The sequence below is a fragment of the Macrotis lagotis genome, chromosome X (assembly GCF_037893015.1).
Source record: "Macrotis lagotis isolate mMagLag1 chromosome X, bilby.v1.9.chrom.fasta, whole genome shotgun sequence".
Classification (NCBI taxonomy): domain Eukaryota; kingdom Metazoa; phylum Chordata; class Mammalia; order Peramelemorphia; family Peramelidae; genus Macrotis; species Macrotis lagotis.
In genome coordinates, this window is record NC_133666.1 from 626,034,286 (window position 1) to 626,057,627 (window position 23,342).

The window sequence follows — 23,342 nt, forward strand, 5'->3', positions numbered from 1 at the left end:
TGAGGTCACACATTGAATGTGTCTGAGGCCAGATTTGAATTCAGGAACATGAGTATTCCTAACATTAGGCCTCACACTCTATCAACTGCTCCATTAGTTGTCCCATTATTATCCTCCCTGTGTTTTTTTTTTAAATAGAAATGTAGGCCAGGACCTTGAAGTTTATTCCTTGTTCATTAGTGTGAGTCTGAATGCCTCTGTTTCTTCCCAGTATTCTCTCCATTTTTCCAGGCTTGGTCCCTTTACTGTGCTGTTGGGGCTCTGTAAATCTATTTTAGAGTATCTTTTGAAGTAAAGTGGATTTGTGTGTAATTGCATGCCCTGTATGTACCAGGATATTTTTTACTGAGCATCACAGCTAATTGTAGCTGTTCATAGAATTTTGTAATTGTTTGAATTCATTTCTACTATTGAAGTTATTTTACCTTTTGGGCCCTAGCTTCCTTATCTACATAATGAGGGGTTCAACTTGATCTCCAAGGTCTCTTACAGTTCTAAATCTGTGATCTTGGATGGAATGATTTTTTTTAACTGAAAATTGAGGCCCTGATTTAGGGAGAGAGGTGTTACAGGTCATAAAATAATGTGCCTATCTATTTGTATTATGTGTTAGAAATTTGACAAAATGATCAATTTAACAATAACCGCAAGGAAATGGGAAAAATAGCCAGATGTTAACTAGTTGTTTTATGAAAGTAGATCAGTCAAGCATTTATTTTACTTTTACTATGTGCCAGGCACTTTGCTAAATGCTGGAGAGGTCAAGAAAATAGTTCTTTCCTTCAAGGTGTTTACATTCTGTAGGGATTGATGACAAAGTCATGTATAAGATAGCTATTTTTTTTTAAGCTTTTTGCAAGGCAGTGTGGTTAAGTGGCTTGCCCAAGACCACACAGCTAGGTATATTAAGTGTCTGAGGTCGCATTTGAACTCAGGTCCTCCTGACTCCAGGGTCGGTGCTCTATCCACTGCGCCACCTTGCCGCCCCTAAGATAGCTATTTTTTTTTAAATGAAACTGTAGGCTTGTTAATTTGCTATATCTCTTATTATTGGTTTTAGTGTTGATAATGCTAAAGATTTATAAAAATAGGTGAATTTTTGATGCAGTCTTTATATGAAGTAGTCTTTTTACTACTTTTGATCATATAACACACCAGTTTAAAAAAATAGCTCTTTTCTTCAGTTTGTGCATATCTTAATGAAACAGTTTGTATACATGTAATACTGTGCTAATAATTAATTATGTATATTATCATACTTATGCAAAAATAGATATTTTAAAAGAATGAGATAAATATGAAATATTTACTCCTAGAGTCAATAGATAATTTTATGAGTTTAAGTAAAGGACCTGTTCAGACCTGTGCTGAAGGGAAAGGAAAAAGCATTTATCTAACACCTACCATGTGCAGTATTCTAAATGCTTGTAACAAAGATCTAAGATCTCATCCCATCCTCACAACAACATGGAAGAATAAGTGCTCTTGTTATCCCTGTTTTATTGTTGAGGAGACTGAGGAAAGGCACACAGGAGAAGTGATTTGCCTAGGATCACAGTGTCTTGAGATGGATTTGAACTTGGGTCTTTCTGACTAAAGGTTCAACAATCTCATTCTCTACACCACTAACTGCCTCTGCAGGAAAATGACTTGCATCTATATGAAGGATGGAGGGAAGAGTCTTGAGACTGGGAGACATATAGAAAAGATAATGGGGGCCTAAATGTAGTTGGTAACTATAAATAGAGAAGAGCTAGATATGAGAGATATTTTAGAAATAAAAACAACAATAATTGGGTAGCTGGTTTTGTGGTGAGTAGATGTCCAGGTTGTGATACTTTGGAGAGAAATAAAGAAGTATGGAAGAGAGGTAGGTTGTGATTGAAAGATAATATAATGAGATTTGACCCTATAAAACTCTCATCTGGGGAAGAAAAGATGATGGGATTGCTAGAGTTTGGATTTTCTCAATCACATCCAGGACAGCTGCTACTGTTTTGAAAGATGCCTCCTTAGCTGTTAGGTCATAGCTGCTCTTAGAGCTACATTACATAGGCAGGTGCCAGGCTCAAAAGAGGAAGTTTTACATTTGTATAGAGAGAAGAATAGAATTACAGAATGTTGGGGAATAAGATTATGTTTGATTTTTTCAGATAAGTCTTATGATTGTTTATGGATAGGATTGGATGTGATGCTGCCCAACTCCTCATTTTCCAGTTAGTTGACCTTTGGGGTCCGACCATGGTCCCCAACTTGAATAACAATGACTTAGACTTCTCTACCATTGATTGAATCATGTTAACGTTTATATTTTCAACTTTTGTTTTTACGTGATGATATAAAAGTTACTGTGTGGGATATTCTCTTGAGTTGTTAATCCTGGCTCATAGGACATTTTAAAAGGATCAGTTTTTTTCTTTTTGTATATACATTTGAAATATCCAAAGCAGTGATTTCCAAAGTTTGGCCTTAGTTTCAATTCTTGAGCGTCTCTTTTTTCCTTTTCCTCTACAAGAGCAAATTCAAATTCCTATTCTTTAAATGTTATGCAGTTTGTTTAATTTTGTTTAATTAATAGTGAATTAATCTAAACAGTAAGTTTAGATTAAAGTGTTATATTTTTGAAGCTCTACAAAATTCCTATTTGTTTGCCTCATGGTAGCATAGAGTGACACTAACTTCTTGGTGGTTAATCAGAGAACCTTCTAGTACAATGCTATCTGAATTACAGTTCAGGTTCTTCCCTAACTGGTGCCAATATCACAGTGGATTATTTTACCATAATACCCCATCAAGTCTACAAAAAAAAAATGTAAATGTTACCTTTACAGGTCATGTTCTTTAATGATAAGATTTTTAAAATTTAGTTGTTCATTTAATTGTTAATATCTATATTTGTTAGAATATGTTAATATTCTAAATGTGATATCTTGTGATGTGACCATCAGTTTGAGATATTACTAGGGAAATTGATCCATGTAAATCTTTTTAAAAATATTTTATTAGTTTTCTATTTATATACAATAATAGTTTCCACCTATCATTTTTTGTAAGGTTTTGAATTTTACAGTTCCTCTCCCCATCCCCCCACCCCCCACAGAAGGCAGTCTGATCATCTTTACATTATTTTCATGCTATACATTGATCAAAATTGAATGTGTTGAGAGAGAAATCATATCTTTGAGGAAAAAATAAAATTATTAGAGATAGCAAAATTATGTTAACGTAAGACACTTTAAAATATACATTGATCAAAATTGAATGTGTTGAGAGAAGTCATATCTTTGAAGAGAAAATAAAATTATTAGAGATAGCAAAATTATGTTGAACGTAAGACACTTTAAAATAAAAAGAATTGAAGGTAATACTTTGGTCTTTGTTTAAACTCCATAGTTCTTTCTCTGGATACAGGTGGTATTCTCCATTGCAGGTACTCTAAAATTTCCCCTGATTATTGCATTGATGGAATGAGTAAGTCCATTAGGGTTGATCATCACCCCCGTGTTGCTGCTAGTGTATATTCTTCTGGTTCTGCTCAACATGAACCATGTAATCTTAACATACCATTAAATAGCCTGACTCAGAATAGTTAAATTTCCAAAGTGCTTTCCTCACAGTTAGTTTGGGAGCAAACTTAGAATGAGTACCCCTGTTTTATGACTGACTTGAGACTGAGAGGAGTGAAGTGCCTTGGCCAGGTTGACAGTGATAAGTAACAGAAGCAGGATTAAAACTCAGGGCCCTCCTGACTCCAACTCGTGATTTCTATTAGCTCCTTCTGTTTCAGAGAAGATATGGATGGGCTGAGATTTCTATTGTTAGAGAAAAGACATTGGTAGGTATGTATGTTTTTAAATTTTATTTAAGTCAGTGGGGTTAAGAGTGACTTGCCCAAGGTCACACAGCTAGGCAATTTTTAAGTGTCTGAGGCCCAGATTTGAACTAAGGCTCTCCTGACTCCAGGGCCGGTACTGTATCCACTGTGCCACCTAGCTGCCCTCAGTAGATAAATTTTTGAAACCACAGCAATTTGGTAATGCTCTGTTTCCATGAACTATGTGTAACATAAAACTGTGCAATTTGATTAAGTGATATCAAGCAACCATTTGTTAGCAGGATAATTAACACATTCAGTTAAAAAATACATTTTGGAATATTTATAGCAGCTCTTTTTGTGGTGGCTAAGAATTAGAAATAGAAGGGATGCCCTTCAATTAGGGAATGGCTAAGCAAGCTGTGGTACATAATTGTAATGGAATATTACTGTGCTATAAGTAATGACAAGCAAGATAATTTAGGAAAAAACTGAGAAGACTTAGATGAATGATACAAAGTGAAGTGAGCAAGCAGAACTAGGAGAGCATTGTACACAGTAATAGCAGTATCGTACAAAGAACTGTGAATGACTTAGCTCTTCTCAGCAATACAGTGATCCAGGACAATCCCAAAAGACTCGTGATAAAAAAAATACCAGCCGCCTTCAGAGAAGGAACTGATGTCATCTGAATACAGACAGAAGCATACTATTTTCTTCTTCCTTGCTTCCTCTTCTATCCTAACTCCTACTTCATCACATGGACCAATAGCTCAAGGAGCAGATGGCAGTAAGGCAATGAACGATATCTCTTTCTTCAATCATCATTTGTCAGAAAAGTAGAGAATCAAATATCTGTCACCCCTTAAGTCTGAACTCTTGTGGAAGGCTTTTTCCCAGACTGATTGGTTAGATATGCTTGGCCCTATACCTATATTTTCCATTACTTTGTACTTACTCTTTCAAGTACCTGTGTGTGTATATATACACACTTGTGTTGTTTCTCTCCCCAGTAAGCTCTTTGAGGATAGACTTAAATATTTTTGTCTATATTGCCAGCACTTAACTGTTGTGCCCAGAAGTAACAGCCCTTCAATAAATTAATTTTCTTGTGATATTTCAGTGAAATTATAAGGCAACAGATATTCCCTCTTCCTAAATGAAGAAATTGCCCAAGTTCTCCCAAGAGTTGTGACTAGAACCTGGGTTCTGGTTCTCATTCTTTAAGGATCAGACTGACTAATCTCTATACAAAACAATTATTTGTGAAGTGTCATTGAAATAAAGTGATAAATAGTTCTTGGTACCAAATACATTAAAATCTTTTGTATCCATTAATTTGCTGTTTCTTCCTTTAAGGTTGAAATAAGAAAACATTGTAATTTATCATAACAAGCATTCTTTGTGGCAGAAATATAGTCCCTTTGAAGAATCCAGCAACTGATCATAAAGGACAGTTTTACACCTTTTAAAAAGGAAACAGATGAACATACAGATATTATACTCAACTGACATATATTAAGTGCTCCTTCTTGTGAGTTAAGGCTAAGTACTGGGAATATAAAAGTAGATGCAACTCAGATCCTATCATCAGGAATCTTCTTATCTACTAGGGAGGAAAGACAAAAAATGATATTATAAGGAATGGTGGGAATCAATTCAACAAACTTTAAATTTTTGCTACCACAAAAAAGTTCCTGAATGTACTGGATATACAAAGAAAAAATAAAACTACAAATATAGATAGACAGACTCTGCCTTCCATTATCTTCCATTGTACGGGGAGAATACAATACCTAAGAATTTAATAGAAAATAATTTGAGAAGGGACATGAGATGGAGAAAACATCTTGAAGGAGATAGCTCTTGAGCTGAATCTTGAAGAAAGATAAACATGTGTCTGGCTCATACTAGGTGTTTAAATAGCCATGTTCTTTTTTTTTTTTATTTATTTAAGGCAATGGGGTTAAATATGCTCAAGGTCACACAGGCAATTATTAAGTGTCTGATCTGCATTTGAACCCAGGTCCTCCTGACTCCAGGGTCAGTGCTCTATCCACTGTGCTACTTAACTGCCCTTAAAAATAGCCATGTTCTAATAAAGGTTTGTCAAATTGGAAAAGAAACAGATTCTGAAAAGTGAAATTAACATCGGCATGAACTTGCCAGTCAGTAAGTTCTAGGGATACAAAAAGAAAAAAAGACTGTTCCTCTCCTTGAAGGACTCATGTGTCAAGCTCATCAAGAAACCTTTATTTTAATTTCCTCCTATGCTAAATGCTGGTAGATACAAAAAATTGTCCCTTTCCTCCTGAAGCTCACTGTCTAATGGGAAGAAAACTAGCAAGTGAATATGTACAAATGAATTATATACAGGATAAATAGAATATAATTAGAACGGTTTGGGAAAAGCTTCCTCTAGAAAATGAGATTTTAGCTGCGACTTCAGGAAAGCTGGGAGATTTGTACAAATGCATAGCAGTGGGCTTTTAAAGTGCTGAGCTCATGGAAGACTCAGTGCCCAAATTGACCAGACATTGAATGCATTAAGGAAACTAACATGAAATAAAATTGGAAAGTTAAGTTGGAGGAAACTCTGGAGGCTTATGTCTAGACATGGGGGGGGGTCTCTTATTTTATTCCAGGAACAATACACAGACACAGAAAGTTTGTGATCAGCAAAGTAACAAAGTCAGACTTAGGATTTAGAAGGATATTGTTTTGGCAGGTTGTAGAAGATACACATTTCCATTTTTGTTTGTACTTTGTACTGCCTGCCACTTCTTTTCTAGTGTAAGTTTAGGCAAAGAACTTGTCTATCTTGAGTTTTTTCAAATGTAAAATGAATAGGTGATTTTGAGATCTTTTCCATCTCTAAATCTGTGAAACTATTTACTTCTTTCCTTTTTTTTAGGTATTAAAATTTTTTTTTATTAAGGCAGTGGGGTTAAGTGACTTGCCAAAGTCACAGGCAATTAAGTGTCTGAGGCTGGATTTGAACTCAGGTCCTCCTGACTCCAGGTTGATGCTCTATCCATTTCACTACCTAACTGCCCCTACTTAGATACTTTTGAATCCCTTTAACAGAATGTAAGTAGGCACTCAATAAGTATTTGGTACCTGAATTAGATTTTAAAAAATTAATTACCAAAAACTTGCTTCTGTATGTATGAATTATTTGTCAGAGACTTTTCTTTTAATTAGAACTTTTCTTTTTCATTAATGGTGCTACAAAATCGCACCCAGCCTGTCTAGGAACAGGGAAAAAATGTAGTGAAATTCCTAGTGTGGATTACATGAGAAAAGTTAGTGAATAGAACTGGGGCCATAGGAGGAGTCACAGTCATATTAATACTAAAACGTTATTATGAGATAAAGTTCATTCCTTCCAGCAAAAGACTAAACAGTGACCCAGTGGACTCCAGTTTCTGAAGAAAGGCAATTAGTTAACTAGAATGAAGATTTTATTGATTCTCTAGGTTGTTGGACTCTGAAACTTATTACTAAAGAAGATTGCGAAATTATCTTTACTGGAGAGCTTTATGATTAGTTATGCAGTCCATTATAAAAACAGTGGTTGAAGTAATCTTTGAGGTCCCTTCTAGCCCCTAAATGCTAGCCATGGTTTTCTCTTTGTTAAGTAATGGAAACCTAGAAACATGGTCATAATTACTTCAGTATTCCATTTTAAGAATTACCCTCTCCCTTTATCTTCAATAAAATGTTTTTCCTTCCTTAAGCCCTAATATTTTGTAATGATTATTTTTTACATGAACCATCTTGAGTCCTAAATTTGAAATGAAGCCCATCAGTTTAAGTGTAATTAGTGTTTCCAGTTTGGAAGAATTTTATATTTTATTTCTTTATTTCTTCCTTTATAATCCTGTGTGTGTGTGTGTGTGTGTGTGTGTGTGTGTGTGTGTTTCAGAAATACAGAATTTCAAACCATAATCAGAAAGAAATCGGCTTGCCCAAGTGGTAAACAATTATTTTGCTGTTCCAGTGCTGCCTGCCAGTTCAGAAATAGCAGCTTCTTTTTGGAAATGTCATTTAATGGCATTTTAAAAATCTTTCATTGGAATCTGTATTCCTTAAACTGCTATCACTGTTTTTATATATAAGAAAAGAATTCTATTTTGACAGTATCCATAGTGAACTGGGATCAAGTTACAGGTGCCCGCATGCCTAGGAGTTAGTTCTGATGCTTCTAACTGCACATTTCATCAATTCCCTCACTTTGAGGGAAGGGGAGGAATACTGCTGGGAATATAAACCAAGGGTTTTTTTTTTTGTTTTGTTTTTTGCAATTGTTGCCCAACTGCTTGCTTGGGATGGCAACCAGGTACCCTTCCTATATAATTTCTCTCTATTGTATACTTTGTTATTAAAGATCTGAGTTGTTGATTTAAGACTTTGATTTGCAACATAGGACTTCTGAAGGTATAAGAACTATACATATAGCTTACTACTGTTTATTGACTTCTCAATATTCACCTTTATTTTAGTTTTTAAAATTTATTTTTATTAAGGCAGTGGGGTTATGTGACTTGCCCAAGGTCACACAGCTAGGCAATTAAGTGTCTGCGGTCAGATTTGAACTTGGGTCCTCCAGACTCCAGGCTGGTGCTCTATCCACCTAGCTCTATAATCACCTTTAAACTTAGTTTTTTCTCTATTTCTCAGTTGCAGTTTTCTCTGAGAGAGAACTTTGTATTGATAATAATAATTGACTACATAACATTTTCAGCAAAATGCTTTTCAAAAATATACACACATTGAAGATGAAAACTTGAATTAGAGATAATTTTAAGTTGCTTTCATAGTTCCAGGGTTCTTAAAAATGCTTCCCTCAGAACCTGTGCAATATTTATGCAAGAATTATTAGCCCTGTTTTAATAGATGACGACATAGAGTTAAAAAAATTGAGTGCCTTGCTCATGATCTTACATAAGAGTTGTGTCAGGTGATTTTCAGTATTCCATGCTCTTCTCTTCTTGCCTTTCTGAGTGATTTTCACTGTGACATAACTCCTTAGTTCTCCTGTCTATAAAGTGAATACTATTCTCCAGAGTTACTACTGTGTGGCTTCATTCAAAGATTTAAGATCTTTGGATTAAAAATGGCAAGTACAAATGGTGCTTTTCTTGCCATTTATTCTTTTGGCTGCAGTTGGCACAATTCCACATAGGCCATATGTGGATTACTGATTACTAGCCAACTGTTAAATTTATGCTGAAGATAATATGCAAGCTATTGTCTATTTCATTTTCTTAACATGCCCAGTTTGACCTTATGGTTCAGGTTAGAGCAAGTACTTGGATTTGAGAATTTATACTTTGGAAGCTATTGTAAGCATGAACTTTATTATTTACTATGGGGGCAAAAACTGAAGAAATTTTAAAAATCTATATGACAACACAGAAATTCAACCACTTGAAGGACAGATTCACTCATATAAGGGGATAAATACAATAGCAAAATATTGATGGGAGGGTATGCTCAGAATGGGATCTGAATTAGGGAGTTTTTGTACTTTAAAGATGAATTTTCTTTTTTCTTTTTCTTTTTTTTTTGCAAGGCAAATGGGGTTAAGTAGCTTGCCCAAGGCCACACAACTAGGGAATTATTAAGTGTCTGAGACTGGATTTGAACCCAGGTACTCCTGACTCCAGGGCCAGTGCTTTATCCACTGCGCCACCTAGCCGCCCCTAAAGATGAATTTTCTTGAAAAAAAATAAAGACTCAGTTGTAGTGGGGAAATTTGGGGGGGTCATTTATTCATACTAGATTTGGATGGGGAGTTTTCTAATTAGGAACATAAATTGGATGAGAGTCCAAATCTGAAATTAGGGGAATCTCAAAAATGGGTGTTGGCATGCTTGCAATGACTTTGTCCTGGCAAGAAATTATGATTCTTTACAGGGTCAGAATAAGTGGGGACAGTTGAAGGGCATAGACTGTCTTTACATTTTTAATGTTTATGGCAATTAGGACCACTTAGCCTAAATTACTCTATAATTTGATTCCCATCACTTAAACTATGCCATCAAAACAATATATTTTTTAAAATCACAATGATTACATTATGACTTCTCTTATACAGTAGTTTAGGTAGTTTGAACTTTTAAAACTACTTCCCAGACCTTCAAGATATGAGAACCTTTTCCCCTCTGCTTTTCCTAATAAAGATATATGCCATGTTTAACTAAAATACTTGAAGAATTGGATGTTTTTATTTGGTGAATTTTTAGTAATTTCCCTCCCACCTTTGTTTTAAGTAATCTGTCCCAAAAATTACATGGTTAGAGGTTGTCCTTCCTTATACCAGCGAAATCATAAACCCAATTCTTCTCTTAGCATCAGTACTGAATAAGAGGTTTGAAGAGTCTTTACTATAAACATTTCTTGAAAAATTTGCTATCTTTTCCTTAAAATGGAGTCTCTTTTTTAAACCCATTCTGGTTAATTGAGGGTTCCAGCTAATGCAAATTTTACTTTATATCATATTGATAAAGTGTCCATTAGACATAGAATCATTCTTTTTGATATTATATTTAATAATCTTTAGTTTTCACTTAAGACTATGAAACTCACAAGCCCTATTGGTTAATGTTCAATACTGGTACTTTATGGTAAAACCCTGTATTTTTCTTGAATTAAAGCTTGAATAGCTGTGTTCACCAACTAACTCCAGGCTTTTTTCCCCCTGCAGTAGGCAGTAGGAGACTTTTGAGCAACTCCTTTGAAGATGTCTACTCCAGACCCACCCCTGGGAGGAACACCTCGGCCAGGACCCTCTCCTGGACCTGGCCCATCCCCTGGTGCTATGCTGGGCCCTAGTCCTGGACCTTCACCTGGTTCTGCACACAGCATGATGGGCCCTAGCCCTGGACCACCTTCAGCAGGACATCCCATACCTCCTCAGGGTCCTGGAGGCTATCCTCAAGATAATATGCATCAAATGCATAAGGTAACTAGTTGTGTGTAATGGAATTTTTTTCCTATTGCAAGATTCATTTCTATAAGGTCATTTTCCTTTAATAGAATAATCCCATTTTCCCCTCATATGTAAAGAAAAGATGAGTCGTGTCTTTAAAAGTTCTTTTGAATTTGCTTTGCATCTCTATCAATAGTGATTTCAAATTGGCAATTATGATTACTTAAAAATTTAGGGGAAAAGGCATTCTTTTATTCATTGTCCCTTGTAAATACCATTAGGATTATTTTGATTTGGAAAAATTATTTTCCTCTTTTTGGAGAAAATAGGTATAATAGTATTGAATATGGAAAAAATAATGTTAGTTTATAGAGAAACAGTGGTGGTATATCATAATAGAATATGATCTAGAACATGACTGATCCATGTGTGACATACATTTTGGGGAAAAGAGGCCCTGGATGAGAGACCTTGCTGCTGTTGTCAGTCTTGGCTCTGCCACTGACCTGTTCTGTAACTTTGGCCAATTTTCCTAACCCTTTGTTCCTCAATTTCTCGTCCATAAAATGGGGAAAATGCAATTTGGCTTACCTCGTAGTTATGAAGATCAAATGAGATGAGATGAAATACCTTAACTAAGGCATTATACACAAGTAAAATGATATTACTCTTGGTGATAAACTGGTTTAGGGTCTGATTTGGTTGATTTTCTTGTTTGAAGTAGAAACAATGTACAGTGATTGACACAGTACTGATAAAAAGCAGAAAAATTGAAAGGTGAATCTCTTTCCAGGGACTAATGAGGTAATCAAATAAAAAGGTAGTTGGTGCCTCAGAGCAAGTACTGAAGAGCTGTAGAGGTTCCTTAATAAAACAGATATGAAAAACTTTGCTTAACTCTTTTGTTATGATTCATGAAAAATTTGCTTCTAGAAATGACATCTGCTCATTTCCAGCATGTCTTCCTTTCCTTGGGACCATTTCTTGTTATATTTATTTTTCTTTAAATAAGAAAGAGTCATACTTTTCACTGCCTATCTAAAGAAAATCATTTTAAGTTTGTCATTCCCAGCTATATGGATGAACTATCTGGAAGGGTTCTTATTGAATAGCTTTTGGGGGATATTTTACTAATGTGTCACTATGATTCTTTGAAAACTAAAGCAATTCTTAAGTTAGAAATATTTAACAGCTCTTCAGCTATAAATACAAATGGTTGGTTGCATTTTTGCCTTTTTGTTTTTACTTCTCTTTCACACTTTCTCTAGGCTCTGCAGACATCTAATCTCTCCTTAATCTACATGGTCACATAGAGATAGAGAACTAGTTGACTGACCCTGGCTTTTTTCTGTTAACTTTCTTTATTCTCCCCTTTTAGAATACTCCTCTTTCTCTTCTTCCTTTCACTACTCTGAAGTCATTTAATTACATTTCAGTCAATCTTGCACTGTAGCTACTTTTTTCTCTAGCTACACCTTTTTTCTTCCCTCTTCCATTCTTAATACCTTAACTTCCTCAGGAAAAATCTTATCTATATCTTTTCTTCCCAATATTTTCTTTTCTGTCCCTCTTACTTGTTGCCTCCTCTCTCACTGCAGTTGGTAACCATCTAGAAATAATGACTTCAATAGCTTGTATCACTACCTGGGTTTTAATTGATGGTACCTTGGGCATAACTTTCATTTTCTTTTTTCTCAGGTTCTAGCCCCACATCCAGACCGTACATTTCTGTTTGATATTATTACTTAAATTTAGCTTATTTAAAACCATGTTCATCATTTTCTCCCCAAATTGATTTTTCTTCCAATCTCTATTTTTTAAATCACTAAGTTGCAAACCTTTGACTCCTCTAAACCCACCTATTTAGTCACCATGGCTTATTCTTTTTTCCTCGACTCTTTTATCCCTTCCTTTTGTTCTATTTTTACTACTACCAACCTTCCCACTTTGACTACTACAATAGGTTTCTTTTTTTCACTTTCTTTTTTATTTTTATTAAAGATATTATTTGAGTTTTACAATTTCCCCCCAATCTTGCTTCCCTCCCCCACCCCCACCCCACAGATAGCACTCCATCAGTCTTTACTTTGTTTCCATGTTTTACCTCGATCCAATTTGGGTGAGATGAGAGAGAAATCATATCCTTAAAGAGAACAGAATTCTCAGAGGTAACAAGATCAGACAATAAGGTATCTTTTTTTTTTCCCCCAAATTAAAGGGAATAGTCCTTGTACTTTGTTCAAACTCCACAGCTCCTTATCTGGATGCAGATGGCACTCTCCTTTGCAGACAGCCCCAAATTGTTCCCGATTGTTGCACTGATGGAATGAGCAAGTCCTTCAAGGTTGAACATCACTCCCATGTTGCTGTTAGGGTGTATACAATAGGTTTCTAACTGGCCTACTTCTAGCCTTTCTTCACAGCAGTCCATCTATTTAAGACCTTCCGAATCATTTCTTTTTTTTTTTTTTCGGATAATGTTCACTTTTTTTATTAAAGATTTTATTTATTTTGAGTTTTACAATTTTTCCCTTAATCTTACTTCCCTCCCCCATCCCCCCCAGAAAGCAATTTGTCAGTCTTTACATTGTTTCCATGTTGTACATTGATCCAAATTGAGTGTGATGAGAGAGAAATCATATCCTTAAGGAAGAAGCATAAAGTATAAGAGATAACAAGATCAGATAATAAGATATCAATTTTTCCCCCCAAAATTAAAGGAAATAGTCCTTGGACTTTGTTCAGACTCCATAGTTCTTTCTCTGGATACAGATGGTATTCTCCATCACAGACAGCCCCAAATTGTCCCTGGTTGTTGCACTGATGAAATGAGCGAGTCCATCAAGGTTGATCATCGTCCCCATGTTGCTGTTAGGGTGTACAGTGTTTTGCTGGCTCTGCTCATCTCACTCAGCATCAGTTCATGCAAATCCCTCCAGGCTTCCCTGAATTCCTGTCCCTCCTGGTTTCTGATAGAACAATAGTGTTCCATGACATACAAATACCGCAGTTTGCTAAGCCTTTCCCCAATTGAAGGACATTTACTTGCAGAATCATTTCTTGAATCAGTGTATCATTCCCAAGTTCATAGTCCATAAATAGCTTCCTGTTGCCTCCAGTCTAGTTCAGAGCATTCAACTTGTGTTCTCTGTCTTCTTTATTCTAACCCAACCTTGCTTCCTGGGATCAATTTTCTAAGACCCGAATTTCTACAAGCTAAATTGGCTCACTTCTTTCCCTTTGAGCATTCCTTAAGTTTTCTCTGAATCTTTATTCATACCATTTCCTCTCCCTTTCTCTTTACTTCTCCAATCTTTTCCATCTCTCAAGGTCCAACTGGAGTCCTACTTAGATCTTGCTTTCCCATGGTGAGTCTACCTTCTCTGAACTTGTAGTCCTTTCTATGTGTACAGTGGTTAATTGAGCAATTAATCACATAGTGCTTTGTGTGACATCTTTTGTTTTATCTTTTATTGTTATTTAATGGTTTCAATTTTCATTTATTTGTCTCCTGACTCAGATTACAATTTTTTTTTAAGGGCAAGGGACTGTAATTTTTGTGCTTTTGTATCCTGGAAAGTCCCTTGTATGTTGCAGATTTTTCATATATGTATGTTCAGTATTAAGGAATATCTCCATGAGTCATTTCCCAAGGAGAGGCTACTAAACTGTGGGTACTCATAAGAGATGATGTTTATTGTTGTACATTCTGCATTCTTAAAAGGTAAGTTTGAAGTTGCTTCTAAAGAAGCACAAAAGTCAAAAAACTTTATCTGTGACTTTTTTGTACAAACTAAAGGCAAAATGAGTGCAATTGTGCCAGTAGTCTTCATTCCTAACACTAATTTGGAAAGCATTAAAAACTCAAGGATTGACTTCTACACAAAAGGAAGGGAAAAGATAGTTACAACACTATTGGCTATTTTTATGTTTTGCTGTTATCACACCCATGAGAGTGCACATGTAAATAAATAATGCCAGATGGTATGATGACTGGCAGCATAATCATTTTAATCCAGTTTAATAGATATCAGTCCCTATTCTATATACTTTGATTTTGTTTCACATTGAAACAAACCCTGCCTTCAAATAGCTTGTGTTACTGAGGAATGCTACAGCATGTACAAAAATAATTGTAATCCAAGGTAAATTGAGGGATCATGAACAGTTCTGTGGATAAAGAAGTCTTCATAGAGGAGGTGGTACCAGAGATTGGTTTTAAGAATGGAGTATGTTCTAGGCCTATCTGAATGAATAGAGGAGAGAGAGAAAGAATGAGAATGTGAATGTTGAGTTCAGGAGAAGGTCATATGTCCAATTGTGCTAGAAAAACCAAGTGAAGCAGAGTTAAATGCTAGTTTGGGGCATTTGCATTTGTGTTAGGGAGCCACTATAGGTTTTTGCACAAGGGTTTAGATATGTATCCTAGGAGTATTATTTTGGAAACCTTTCAGGAAGGATTAGAAAAGAGACTAGAAGCAAAAAATCCAATTAAGAGGCTGTTAATAGTAGTCCAGACTAAAAGTAATGAGGCTTCAACTAGTCTGAAGACTTTGAGTAGAGTGAAAGAGGACAGATAAAGGAAGTGACAAAAGAAGTAGCCTCAATAAGATTGACAACTGATTGAATATGGGGGTGAGGGAGAGGGAATAATAATTAACTGAAATTTATATAGTTTTTAAGGTATGCAAAAGATTTTATATACATTATCTCATTTGATCCTCACATCAGTTCTGTGAGGTAAGTGCTACAGGTATTATTATCTCCATTTTACAGATTGAGGAAACTGAGGCTGAGAGAGGTTAAGTGACTTGTCCAGGGTCACACAGCTAGTAAGTGTCTGAGACGGGATTCGAACCCATGTCTTCCTGACTCCAAGTCCAGCGCTCTCTCCACAACGCCATGCTGCCTCTCAAGGATGACTCCAAGGTTACAAACCTGGGTGACTGGGAGAATGGTGGTATCCTCAACAGACATAGGGAAGTTTGGATAAGCGACAGGTTTGGGGGTGGGATAGGGATGGGGGAAAAGATAATTAGTTCTATTTTGGACATGTTGAATTTAAAATGTCTGTGGGATGTTCAGGAGAAAATGTCCAGCAAGAAGTTAAATTCAAGGAGTGGAATTCGTGAGAGGGAATAGGGAGGAAATATGATCTCACCAAGAGAAGAGAGTCCAGGACAGGCCTGAGGGAAATGATTAGGGAGGTGGATAATGATCTAACAGGGGAGATTTAATGAGGAATAATTAAATGTAGGAGAATCAGAGGAGAACATTGACATAAAAACTAAGAAAGTATTCAAGAAGCGGAAAGAGGATTTAGGAGGATCAAGTAAAGAATAGTAAAAATTAAGGAAACACCATTAGATCTAGCAGTTAAAAGCTCATTGGTAATTGTGAAGAGGGAATATTTAGTAGAGTGACAATTGAGTTGAAAGCTAGATAGCAAGGGGAAGAGAAAAGAGTGGGAAGGAAAATGGATGCAGTAAATATAAATTTCTCTTTCTAGGATTCTGTCAGTGAAAGAAAGGAGAAAATAAAAGATAGTAGCTTGAAGGGTTAAATGAGAGTTTTTCTAGGGTGGGATTGACTTAAGTACATTGATAGGCCCTATGGAAAAAAAGGTCACAGATACAGGGATATATTGAGATATATGTGTGTGTGTGTATTGGCGGGGGTGGGGGGAGAATGAGAAGCTTCTGGGAAGAATCTGGAGGGATTGAATTCAAGGGTCCAATAAAGGTAGTTTGGGCAAGTAGAAGAACTGGCTTTTACTCAGAAACCTGAATGAAAGAATTTAATCAGTCAGTCAGTTCTGTCAAAAGAGAATATACAACTATGAAGTGGGTAATGGTAGGGCCAATGAGTAGAAGTTTCTGAGGCAGGTGTAGGTGTGATGTTATTATAAAAGACGTGCTAATGGCTAGATCAGAAGCAGAAAAAGTTGCTCAGGAAAAAGTTAATTTCCCTCACTTGAGGTCTTTAAGCAAGGGTCAGATGTATATTTGTCAGTTACAGTAGAATTGGGATCTTTTTACAGTTGATTGACTTCCAAGGACTCTTCCAAATATGAAATTTTGGTATTCTGTGAATATATTTACCTAGCATCTTGGAAATATAAGACTTTTTGAAATACAAGGGTTAGGGGAGGGAGAAAATTGCCTACATTTATCTACCGTATTTGATGATGATGATGATGATAGTAATAATGATAGCTGACATTTATATGATGAGAAGATTTGCAAAATATTCTGGTTTTATCTCATTTGATCCTCATGGTAACCCTGTGAGATGCATGCTATTATTATTATCATCCCCATTTTACAGATATAGACATTGGAACTGAAAGACTGTGAACTAGGCATTGTAATTGAAGGAGGTAAATATGACCTCTTAGATGACACTGAGATCCATAAGTCAGATATATCTTTGAAAAAGCCTTGTTTGAAAGAAATGGAAATGATGGAGTAGATGAAAAGGGAGGTAGAATAGAATTATTAAAATATATTCCTGTGAGGAAAGGTAGAAATCAAAATGGAGAAACATGGTATGGAGAGCACTTGAGGACTAATGGAGACCGAAAAGATCAAATGACTATTACTAGTACCAGTTCTATTACCACCACCACAGTTCTACTACCGTTACCATTCTAGAGAGAGAGAGAGAGAGAGAGAGAGAGAGAGAGAGAGAGAGCAAGAGCACTTTAAATGTTATCTCAGGCAGTATTCAGAAATTACCTACATATATGTCTACTTTGCCATGAATACTAAATCTTAGAGATTCATCTCCACATGAATTCAAGTCACAGGGCATTACTAAGAAACTACTCAAGTTTTGCAAGTGATATTCTCTAATGGTCCTATATCTTTAATATTTTGCAAATTTGAAAAATTTGGTAGTATTCAACATACTGGATTTTTTTTTAAAAATAGTTTTGTTAGAGTAGAATAGCACCTTAAAGGCTCTTTTCCAACAAGGTTTCTCCCATTTATATGTTATCAAGGTAATTCCTGAACCCTTAGAAGATAAAACAATAGGAAAAATAGTCCTGTTCAGTGATTTTCTAATCATAAATATCAGATGAGATTGCATCGATAGAATCGAGTGAAACTCAGCTGAGAGCTCACAAATTCCCTTCCAAGTAACTTTAAAATAATGCCTCAAATCAAATTCTGCACCAGTAGAACAGGGTGAAATAGTTTTCCAACCCAAGACAACTTAGAATGTTGGCAGGAAAGGTCTCTTGTATTGGGATGAGAGTGGCACATTGGCAAGTCAGCTGCAGGTCTTGGGGGCAACTGAATCAACAACGTGGCTTTTGGAGCTCTCAGCTCACAGATAGTAAACTCAGATAACTGATCAGAAAGAAATTACAGAGGTCCATTTGCTGACACTGTGGGTGCAGGACTCTCATGTCCATTTATGGATCTGGGTTGGAGTCCCAGAGTGAGGAGGAGCACTTGCACATCAGAGCTAACACATCTTGGAAGAAATGAAAACTTATAGATTCCCAGAGAACTAGCTCTGAAAAAGAGCTAAACAAAAAACATGAAGCTTGGAGCAATGTCCCTTTCATCCTGGAAGCAGGGCCTAATTTTAACATTAAGCAAAAAAATAGACTGAAAAAATGAGAGAAGAGAACCTGATCATTGAAAAGTAACTTTTGAAATATGATTTCAACTTAATAGATGGCTAAAATGAAAGAAAAGGAAAATGACAAATGTTGAGGGGGGGTTATGTGGAAAAATTGGGGTTATTATTACATTGTCAGTGGTACTGTGAACTCATTCAACTGTTTTGGAAAGCAGTTATGCCCAAAGAATTATAAAATTGTGTGTTCCCTTTGTTTCCCAAGGTGATCAGGGATAAAGGAAAAGAACCTATATTTTCTAAAATTTTTATAGCAGCTCTCTTTGTGGTGGCAGAGAACTAGAAATTGAGGGAATACATGTCATTTGGGGAATAGCTAAACAGGTTATGATTGTGATGGAATACTATTGTGTTGTAAGAAATGATAAGCTGATTGATTTTAGAAAAACCTAAAAAGACTTGCTGAAATAATGGAGTGAAATGAGGGGAACCAAGAGAACATTTTATACAGTAACAGCAATGTTGTTTGAAGAGTAACTGAACAGCTAAGTTATTCTGAGTATTCTAAATATTCAGATCAAGCACCTCCAGGTGCTATCCACCTCTAGAGAAAGATAAGGTAGAATATGTATAGTATAGTATTTTACATAGACATATATGTGAACAAGTATACATATATATCTGTTAAGTGGTGAGCTTTAGTGTGGGGTGGGGAGAGAAGGAGGCAGTTTAGAACTTAAAATGTAGCAAAAAAACCCCTTAAAAAACAGAATAGATTAAATGGTAAAAGAAGCACAAGAATCAAATTGGCCAAATGGAAAAAGAGGTACAGAAATTTACTGAAGGGGAAAACTCCTTTATAAAGGAGAATTGACCAAATGATAAAGGAGGTGCAAGAGGTCACTGAAGAAACTAATTCCCCATAAATTAGAACTGGGCAAGCGAAAGGTAATGATGAGACATTAAGGTTTCTTTCCATGTTGGGTTTTTTTTTTTTTAGGTTTTTGCAAGGCAAACAGGGTTAAGTGGCTTGCCCAAGGCCACACAGCTAGGTAATTATTAAGTGTCTGAGGCCAGATTTGAACCCAGGTACTCCTGACTCCAGGGCCAGTGCTTTATCCACTCCACCACCTAGCTGGCCCTAGAATTTGAATCCTTAAACAGAGTTTACTTAATTCTAAGTCTATTGGCCTATCTACTTCCATAGTTTCCCTACATAGAAAAAAGATTATGGCATATAAAATGGTTTATTTTGATTATTAAATTAAAAAGGTTTTGAACAAGCAAAACCCATGCAATCAATATTTGAAGCAAAACTGAAAGCTGGGGGAAAATATTTATAGCTAGTGTTTCTGCTAAATACCTCATTTCTCATATATACAGAATTGAGTCAAATATAAGAATATGAATCATTCTCCAATTGATAAATGATCAAAGGATATGAACAGGTAGTTTTCAGAAGAAGAAATCAAAGCTATCTATAGTTATTTGAAAAATGCTCTAAATTCCTGTTGATTAAAGAAATGAAGATTCAAACAAATTTCAGACTTATCAGATTGACTAATATAACAAAAGGAAAATGATAAATGTTGGAGGGGATGTGGGAAAAATTTGTACACTATTGGTGGAGTGGGGGCCTTTATCCACCAATATCATTGCTCGGCCTGTGTCCCCAAGAGATTTTTTTTTTGTTAGTTTTTGCAAGGCAAGTGGGTTTAAGTGGCTTGCCCAGGGCCACACAGCTAGGTAATTATTAAGTGTCTGAGGCCAGATTTGAACTCAGGTACTCCTGACTCCAGGGCCGGTGCTCTATCCATGGAGCCACCTAGCCACCCCCTCCAAGAGATTTTTAAAAGGAGAGGGCAAGGATCTAGTAGTGCAAAATTATTTATAGCAGCTCTTTGTATGGTGGCAAAGAATTGAAACTAAAGGAAATGCCCATTCACTGGGAAATGGCTGAATAACTTGTACTATATGATTGTAATGAAATATTAATTGTATTATAAGAAATGATGAGCAGGATGATTTTAGAAAACTTGGAAAAGCTTACATGAATTGATGTAGAGTGAAGTGAGCAGAACAGTGTATACAGAAGCAGCAACATTGTATGATGACCTACTTAGCTCTTCTCAGCAATATGATGATCCAAAATAATTCCTAAGGACTTCTGATGAAAAATGCTGTCCCTTGCAGAGAAAGAACTGATGGAGTCTGAATGCAAATCAAAGCATACTTTAAAAAATTTTTCTTTGTTTTATGGGAAAGGAACTTTTATGTTTTCTTTCACAACATGACTTATATGTTCATGACTGCACATGTATAATCTATATTAAATCGATTACTGTCTTAATGTGGAGGAGGAATTTGGAACTCAATTTATAAAAATGAATATTAAAATTTTTTTTGTAAGAAAAAATATCACATGAGCCATAATATAGGGAGATGTATGATGGCCACAGTGTTCACCACTGTGATGGGGGAAATCTAGCTCAAACAGCTTGAAGTTGAGAAGGGATTTCCTATAGTTTGTGATATCTTTCAGATATTTTTATTTGCAAATGTCATTGTGATAGTTGCATCAAACCCCAAAATATTTCAGTGTCTCCTGGAAAAAAATTTTGGTCCCACTGTCTGCACAATGTATGCTGCATAGATTATAACATGCAGTTAGATGGATTGCCTATAGAATTAGTTCATCAGATTATATACCTAGGCCAAAAACTACAGATGGGTGAATTACAATTAAATAGGAAGAGGAGAGCAGTCTGGATTACTTTTAGTAAGGTGTAAAGCTCCCCAAATCCATCTTTAAACACTTATTTTAATTGTCTATGATGTCTATTGGTAGTGGTATATGACTTGAGATATAAAATGAACTCTCTAGACTCTGAGGGATTGAAAATGAATACTGCATTGAGCAGTATGACTCAAGATGGTTGGTGTGAACAGACTATAGTTTCTAACCAATGAGGAATTTCATAGAACCAGGTTCAGTGATGCCAATGACCAGAAGAAATTTTACATGATAAAGGTGAGGCATTACAGATGGACAACCTTAGTGTTCCCTTTGTGCCTCACAATGTCAAGAGAAATTGAGAAGGACTTCTGGCATATTGGATGGACTCCCTGTGACAAATTTATGGAAGGACTTGGACATTCAAACAGTTATAGTCTGCATCTTTTTTTTCCTTAGGTTTTTGCAAGGCAAATGGGGTTAAGTGGCTTGCCCAAGTCCACACAGCTAGGTAATTATTAAGTGTCTGAGACTGGATTTGAACCCAGGTACTCCTGACTCCAAGGCCGGTGCTTTATCCACTACGCCACCTAGCCGCCCCTAAGTCTGCATCTTTTTTTTTTTTTTTTTAAGTAGTCTGCATCTTTTGGGAGAATATCCAAATCATAGATCTGTACAGAGACATGGGCAGGTAATGGACGAATAGAAGATGAATTCAAATGCATGACGTGAGCTTGGTCATTTAAGAAGAATGTATGGGTGTTAAAGCTCAGAATGAGCTCATGCTAGTAAGAAAAACTAAGAATGATGAAGAGTCTTTAAAATATATATTGGAAAAGAGGTAATTCAGAGATTGGATAGGACCATTACCCAGGTGGATGGATCCATGTTAGTACTGAAAGAAGTTGCAGCTGCCCAACTGCTAATTTGCATCTATATTCTCTGTTGAAGAGAAAAAGTTTTTGAAATAGAAAGGATAGAACAAAACTGGTTAATAAAAAGTTTCTTCTGGGATACATACATAGTAAGAAAACACTTTGCCTCCCTGGATGATTTCAGGCCACTAATCTCAATGTCCTGAAAGAACCAAGTATACGTAATGGTGCGTCAAATGTCAGTAATCTCTGAAAGATATTGGAGAACAGGAGAGTTACTGCTAGATGGGAAAAGGATAATGAAACCCTAAATTTCAGCAAAAGAGAATAGAATCTGTAAACTTTGGGATAATGAGCTTGATTTTGCTTTCTGGCAAAGGGATGGTTAACAAAAGTATAAAGGAAGACTGATCCCCAAGAGCAAGGATGGGTTTGTCAGGAAAAGTCATCATAAATACACTCTTTTCTAACACATTCCCTTCCTTGATAGTTATTCTAGACATTGGGAGAGAAGCAGATTTAGGTTTAAATTTTTAAGAATTAGTTCTAAAGTGAAATTGGACTGGAGGAAGGTTTCTGGTTGTCAGACAGAATCTAGGTAACAACTTGTCAGGTATCTATGAGAGAATTTGTATTTAGATAATAAACTGGACTAGATTAGAGTCTTTGAGCTCACTTCTAGTTCTGTACTTTTTTGAGTATTTGTCAACAGATTTATGGAGATCTCCAAAGATGAGGTCAGGATAAGATGGAGAGTCAGGTAATTGAACTCACTGGTAAAGAATGAAGGGGGGGTATTGTGGTAAGAACAGCAGTTCTACAGAAAGGATGAGTGAAGATCAGAGGAAGAGAAGGTCTCAGAATACTTGTTTGGTCCTGTGTATTCAATAATGTGACAGAATTAACAACTAGCATTGAAAAGGTTAGATAGGAATTTAATGCCGTCTGTTAGGGAACCAAAAGAATATGAAAAAAGTATGAAGCAATATAAAGTGAAAAGGCATTATTAATAATAGAACTTGGATGGAGCAGCTAGGTGACAGTGGATAGAGCACCAGCCCTGGAGTCCAACCTCAAACACTTAGCTGTATGACCTGTGGCTTACCCAAGGCCACACAGCCAGGTAATTATTAAGTGTCTGAGACCGGATTTGAACCCAGGTACTCCTGACTCCAGGGCTGGTGCTTTATCCATTGCGCCACCTAGCTGCCCCCATTTCTTTTTTTCTGTTTATTTTCTTTTAAAGATTTTAACTCAGATCCTCCTGACTCCAGAGCTTGTTCTCCATCCACTGTGCTACCTGGCTGCCCTCAAGGCATTTCTTGGGAGGAATTTTTAATTCTCAACTTATTTTTTGCTTTCTTTGGCCCATTTCTTGGTCTTTAGAGATAA

General features: G+C 36.1%; 1 protein-coding gene across 6 annotated transcripts in view; it reads left to right on the top strand.

Moving 5' to 3' along the window:
• The window catches only part of SMARCA4 (SWI/SNF related BAF chromatin remodeling complex subunit ATPase 4), a 112,077-nt gene that overhangs the window by 3,823 nt on the left and 84,912 nt on the right, over positions 1-23,342 (top strand). For 5 of the 6 annotated variants that reach the window (XM_074203418.1, XM_074203420.1, XM_074203421.1 and 2 more), the window contains exon 2: positions 10,527-10,784. In XM_074203418.1, coding sequence (XP_074059519.1) covers positions 10,563-10,784 — 222 coding nt within the window. In that variant the 5' untranslated portion in view covers positions 10,527-10,562. Of the gene's footprint in view, positions 1-10,526; positions 10,785-15,527; positions 15,681-23,342 lie in introns of those variants that run through there. The other variant, XM_074203424.1, reaches the window with a different exon arrangement.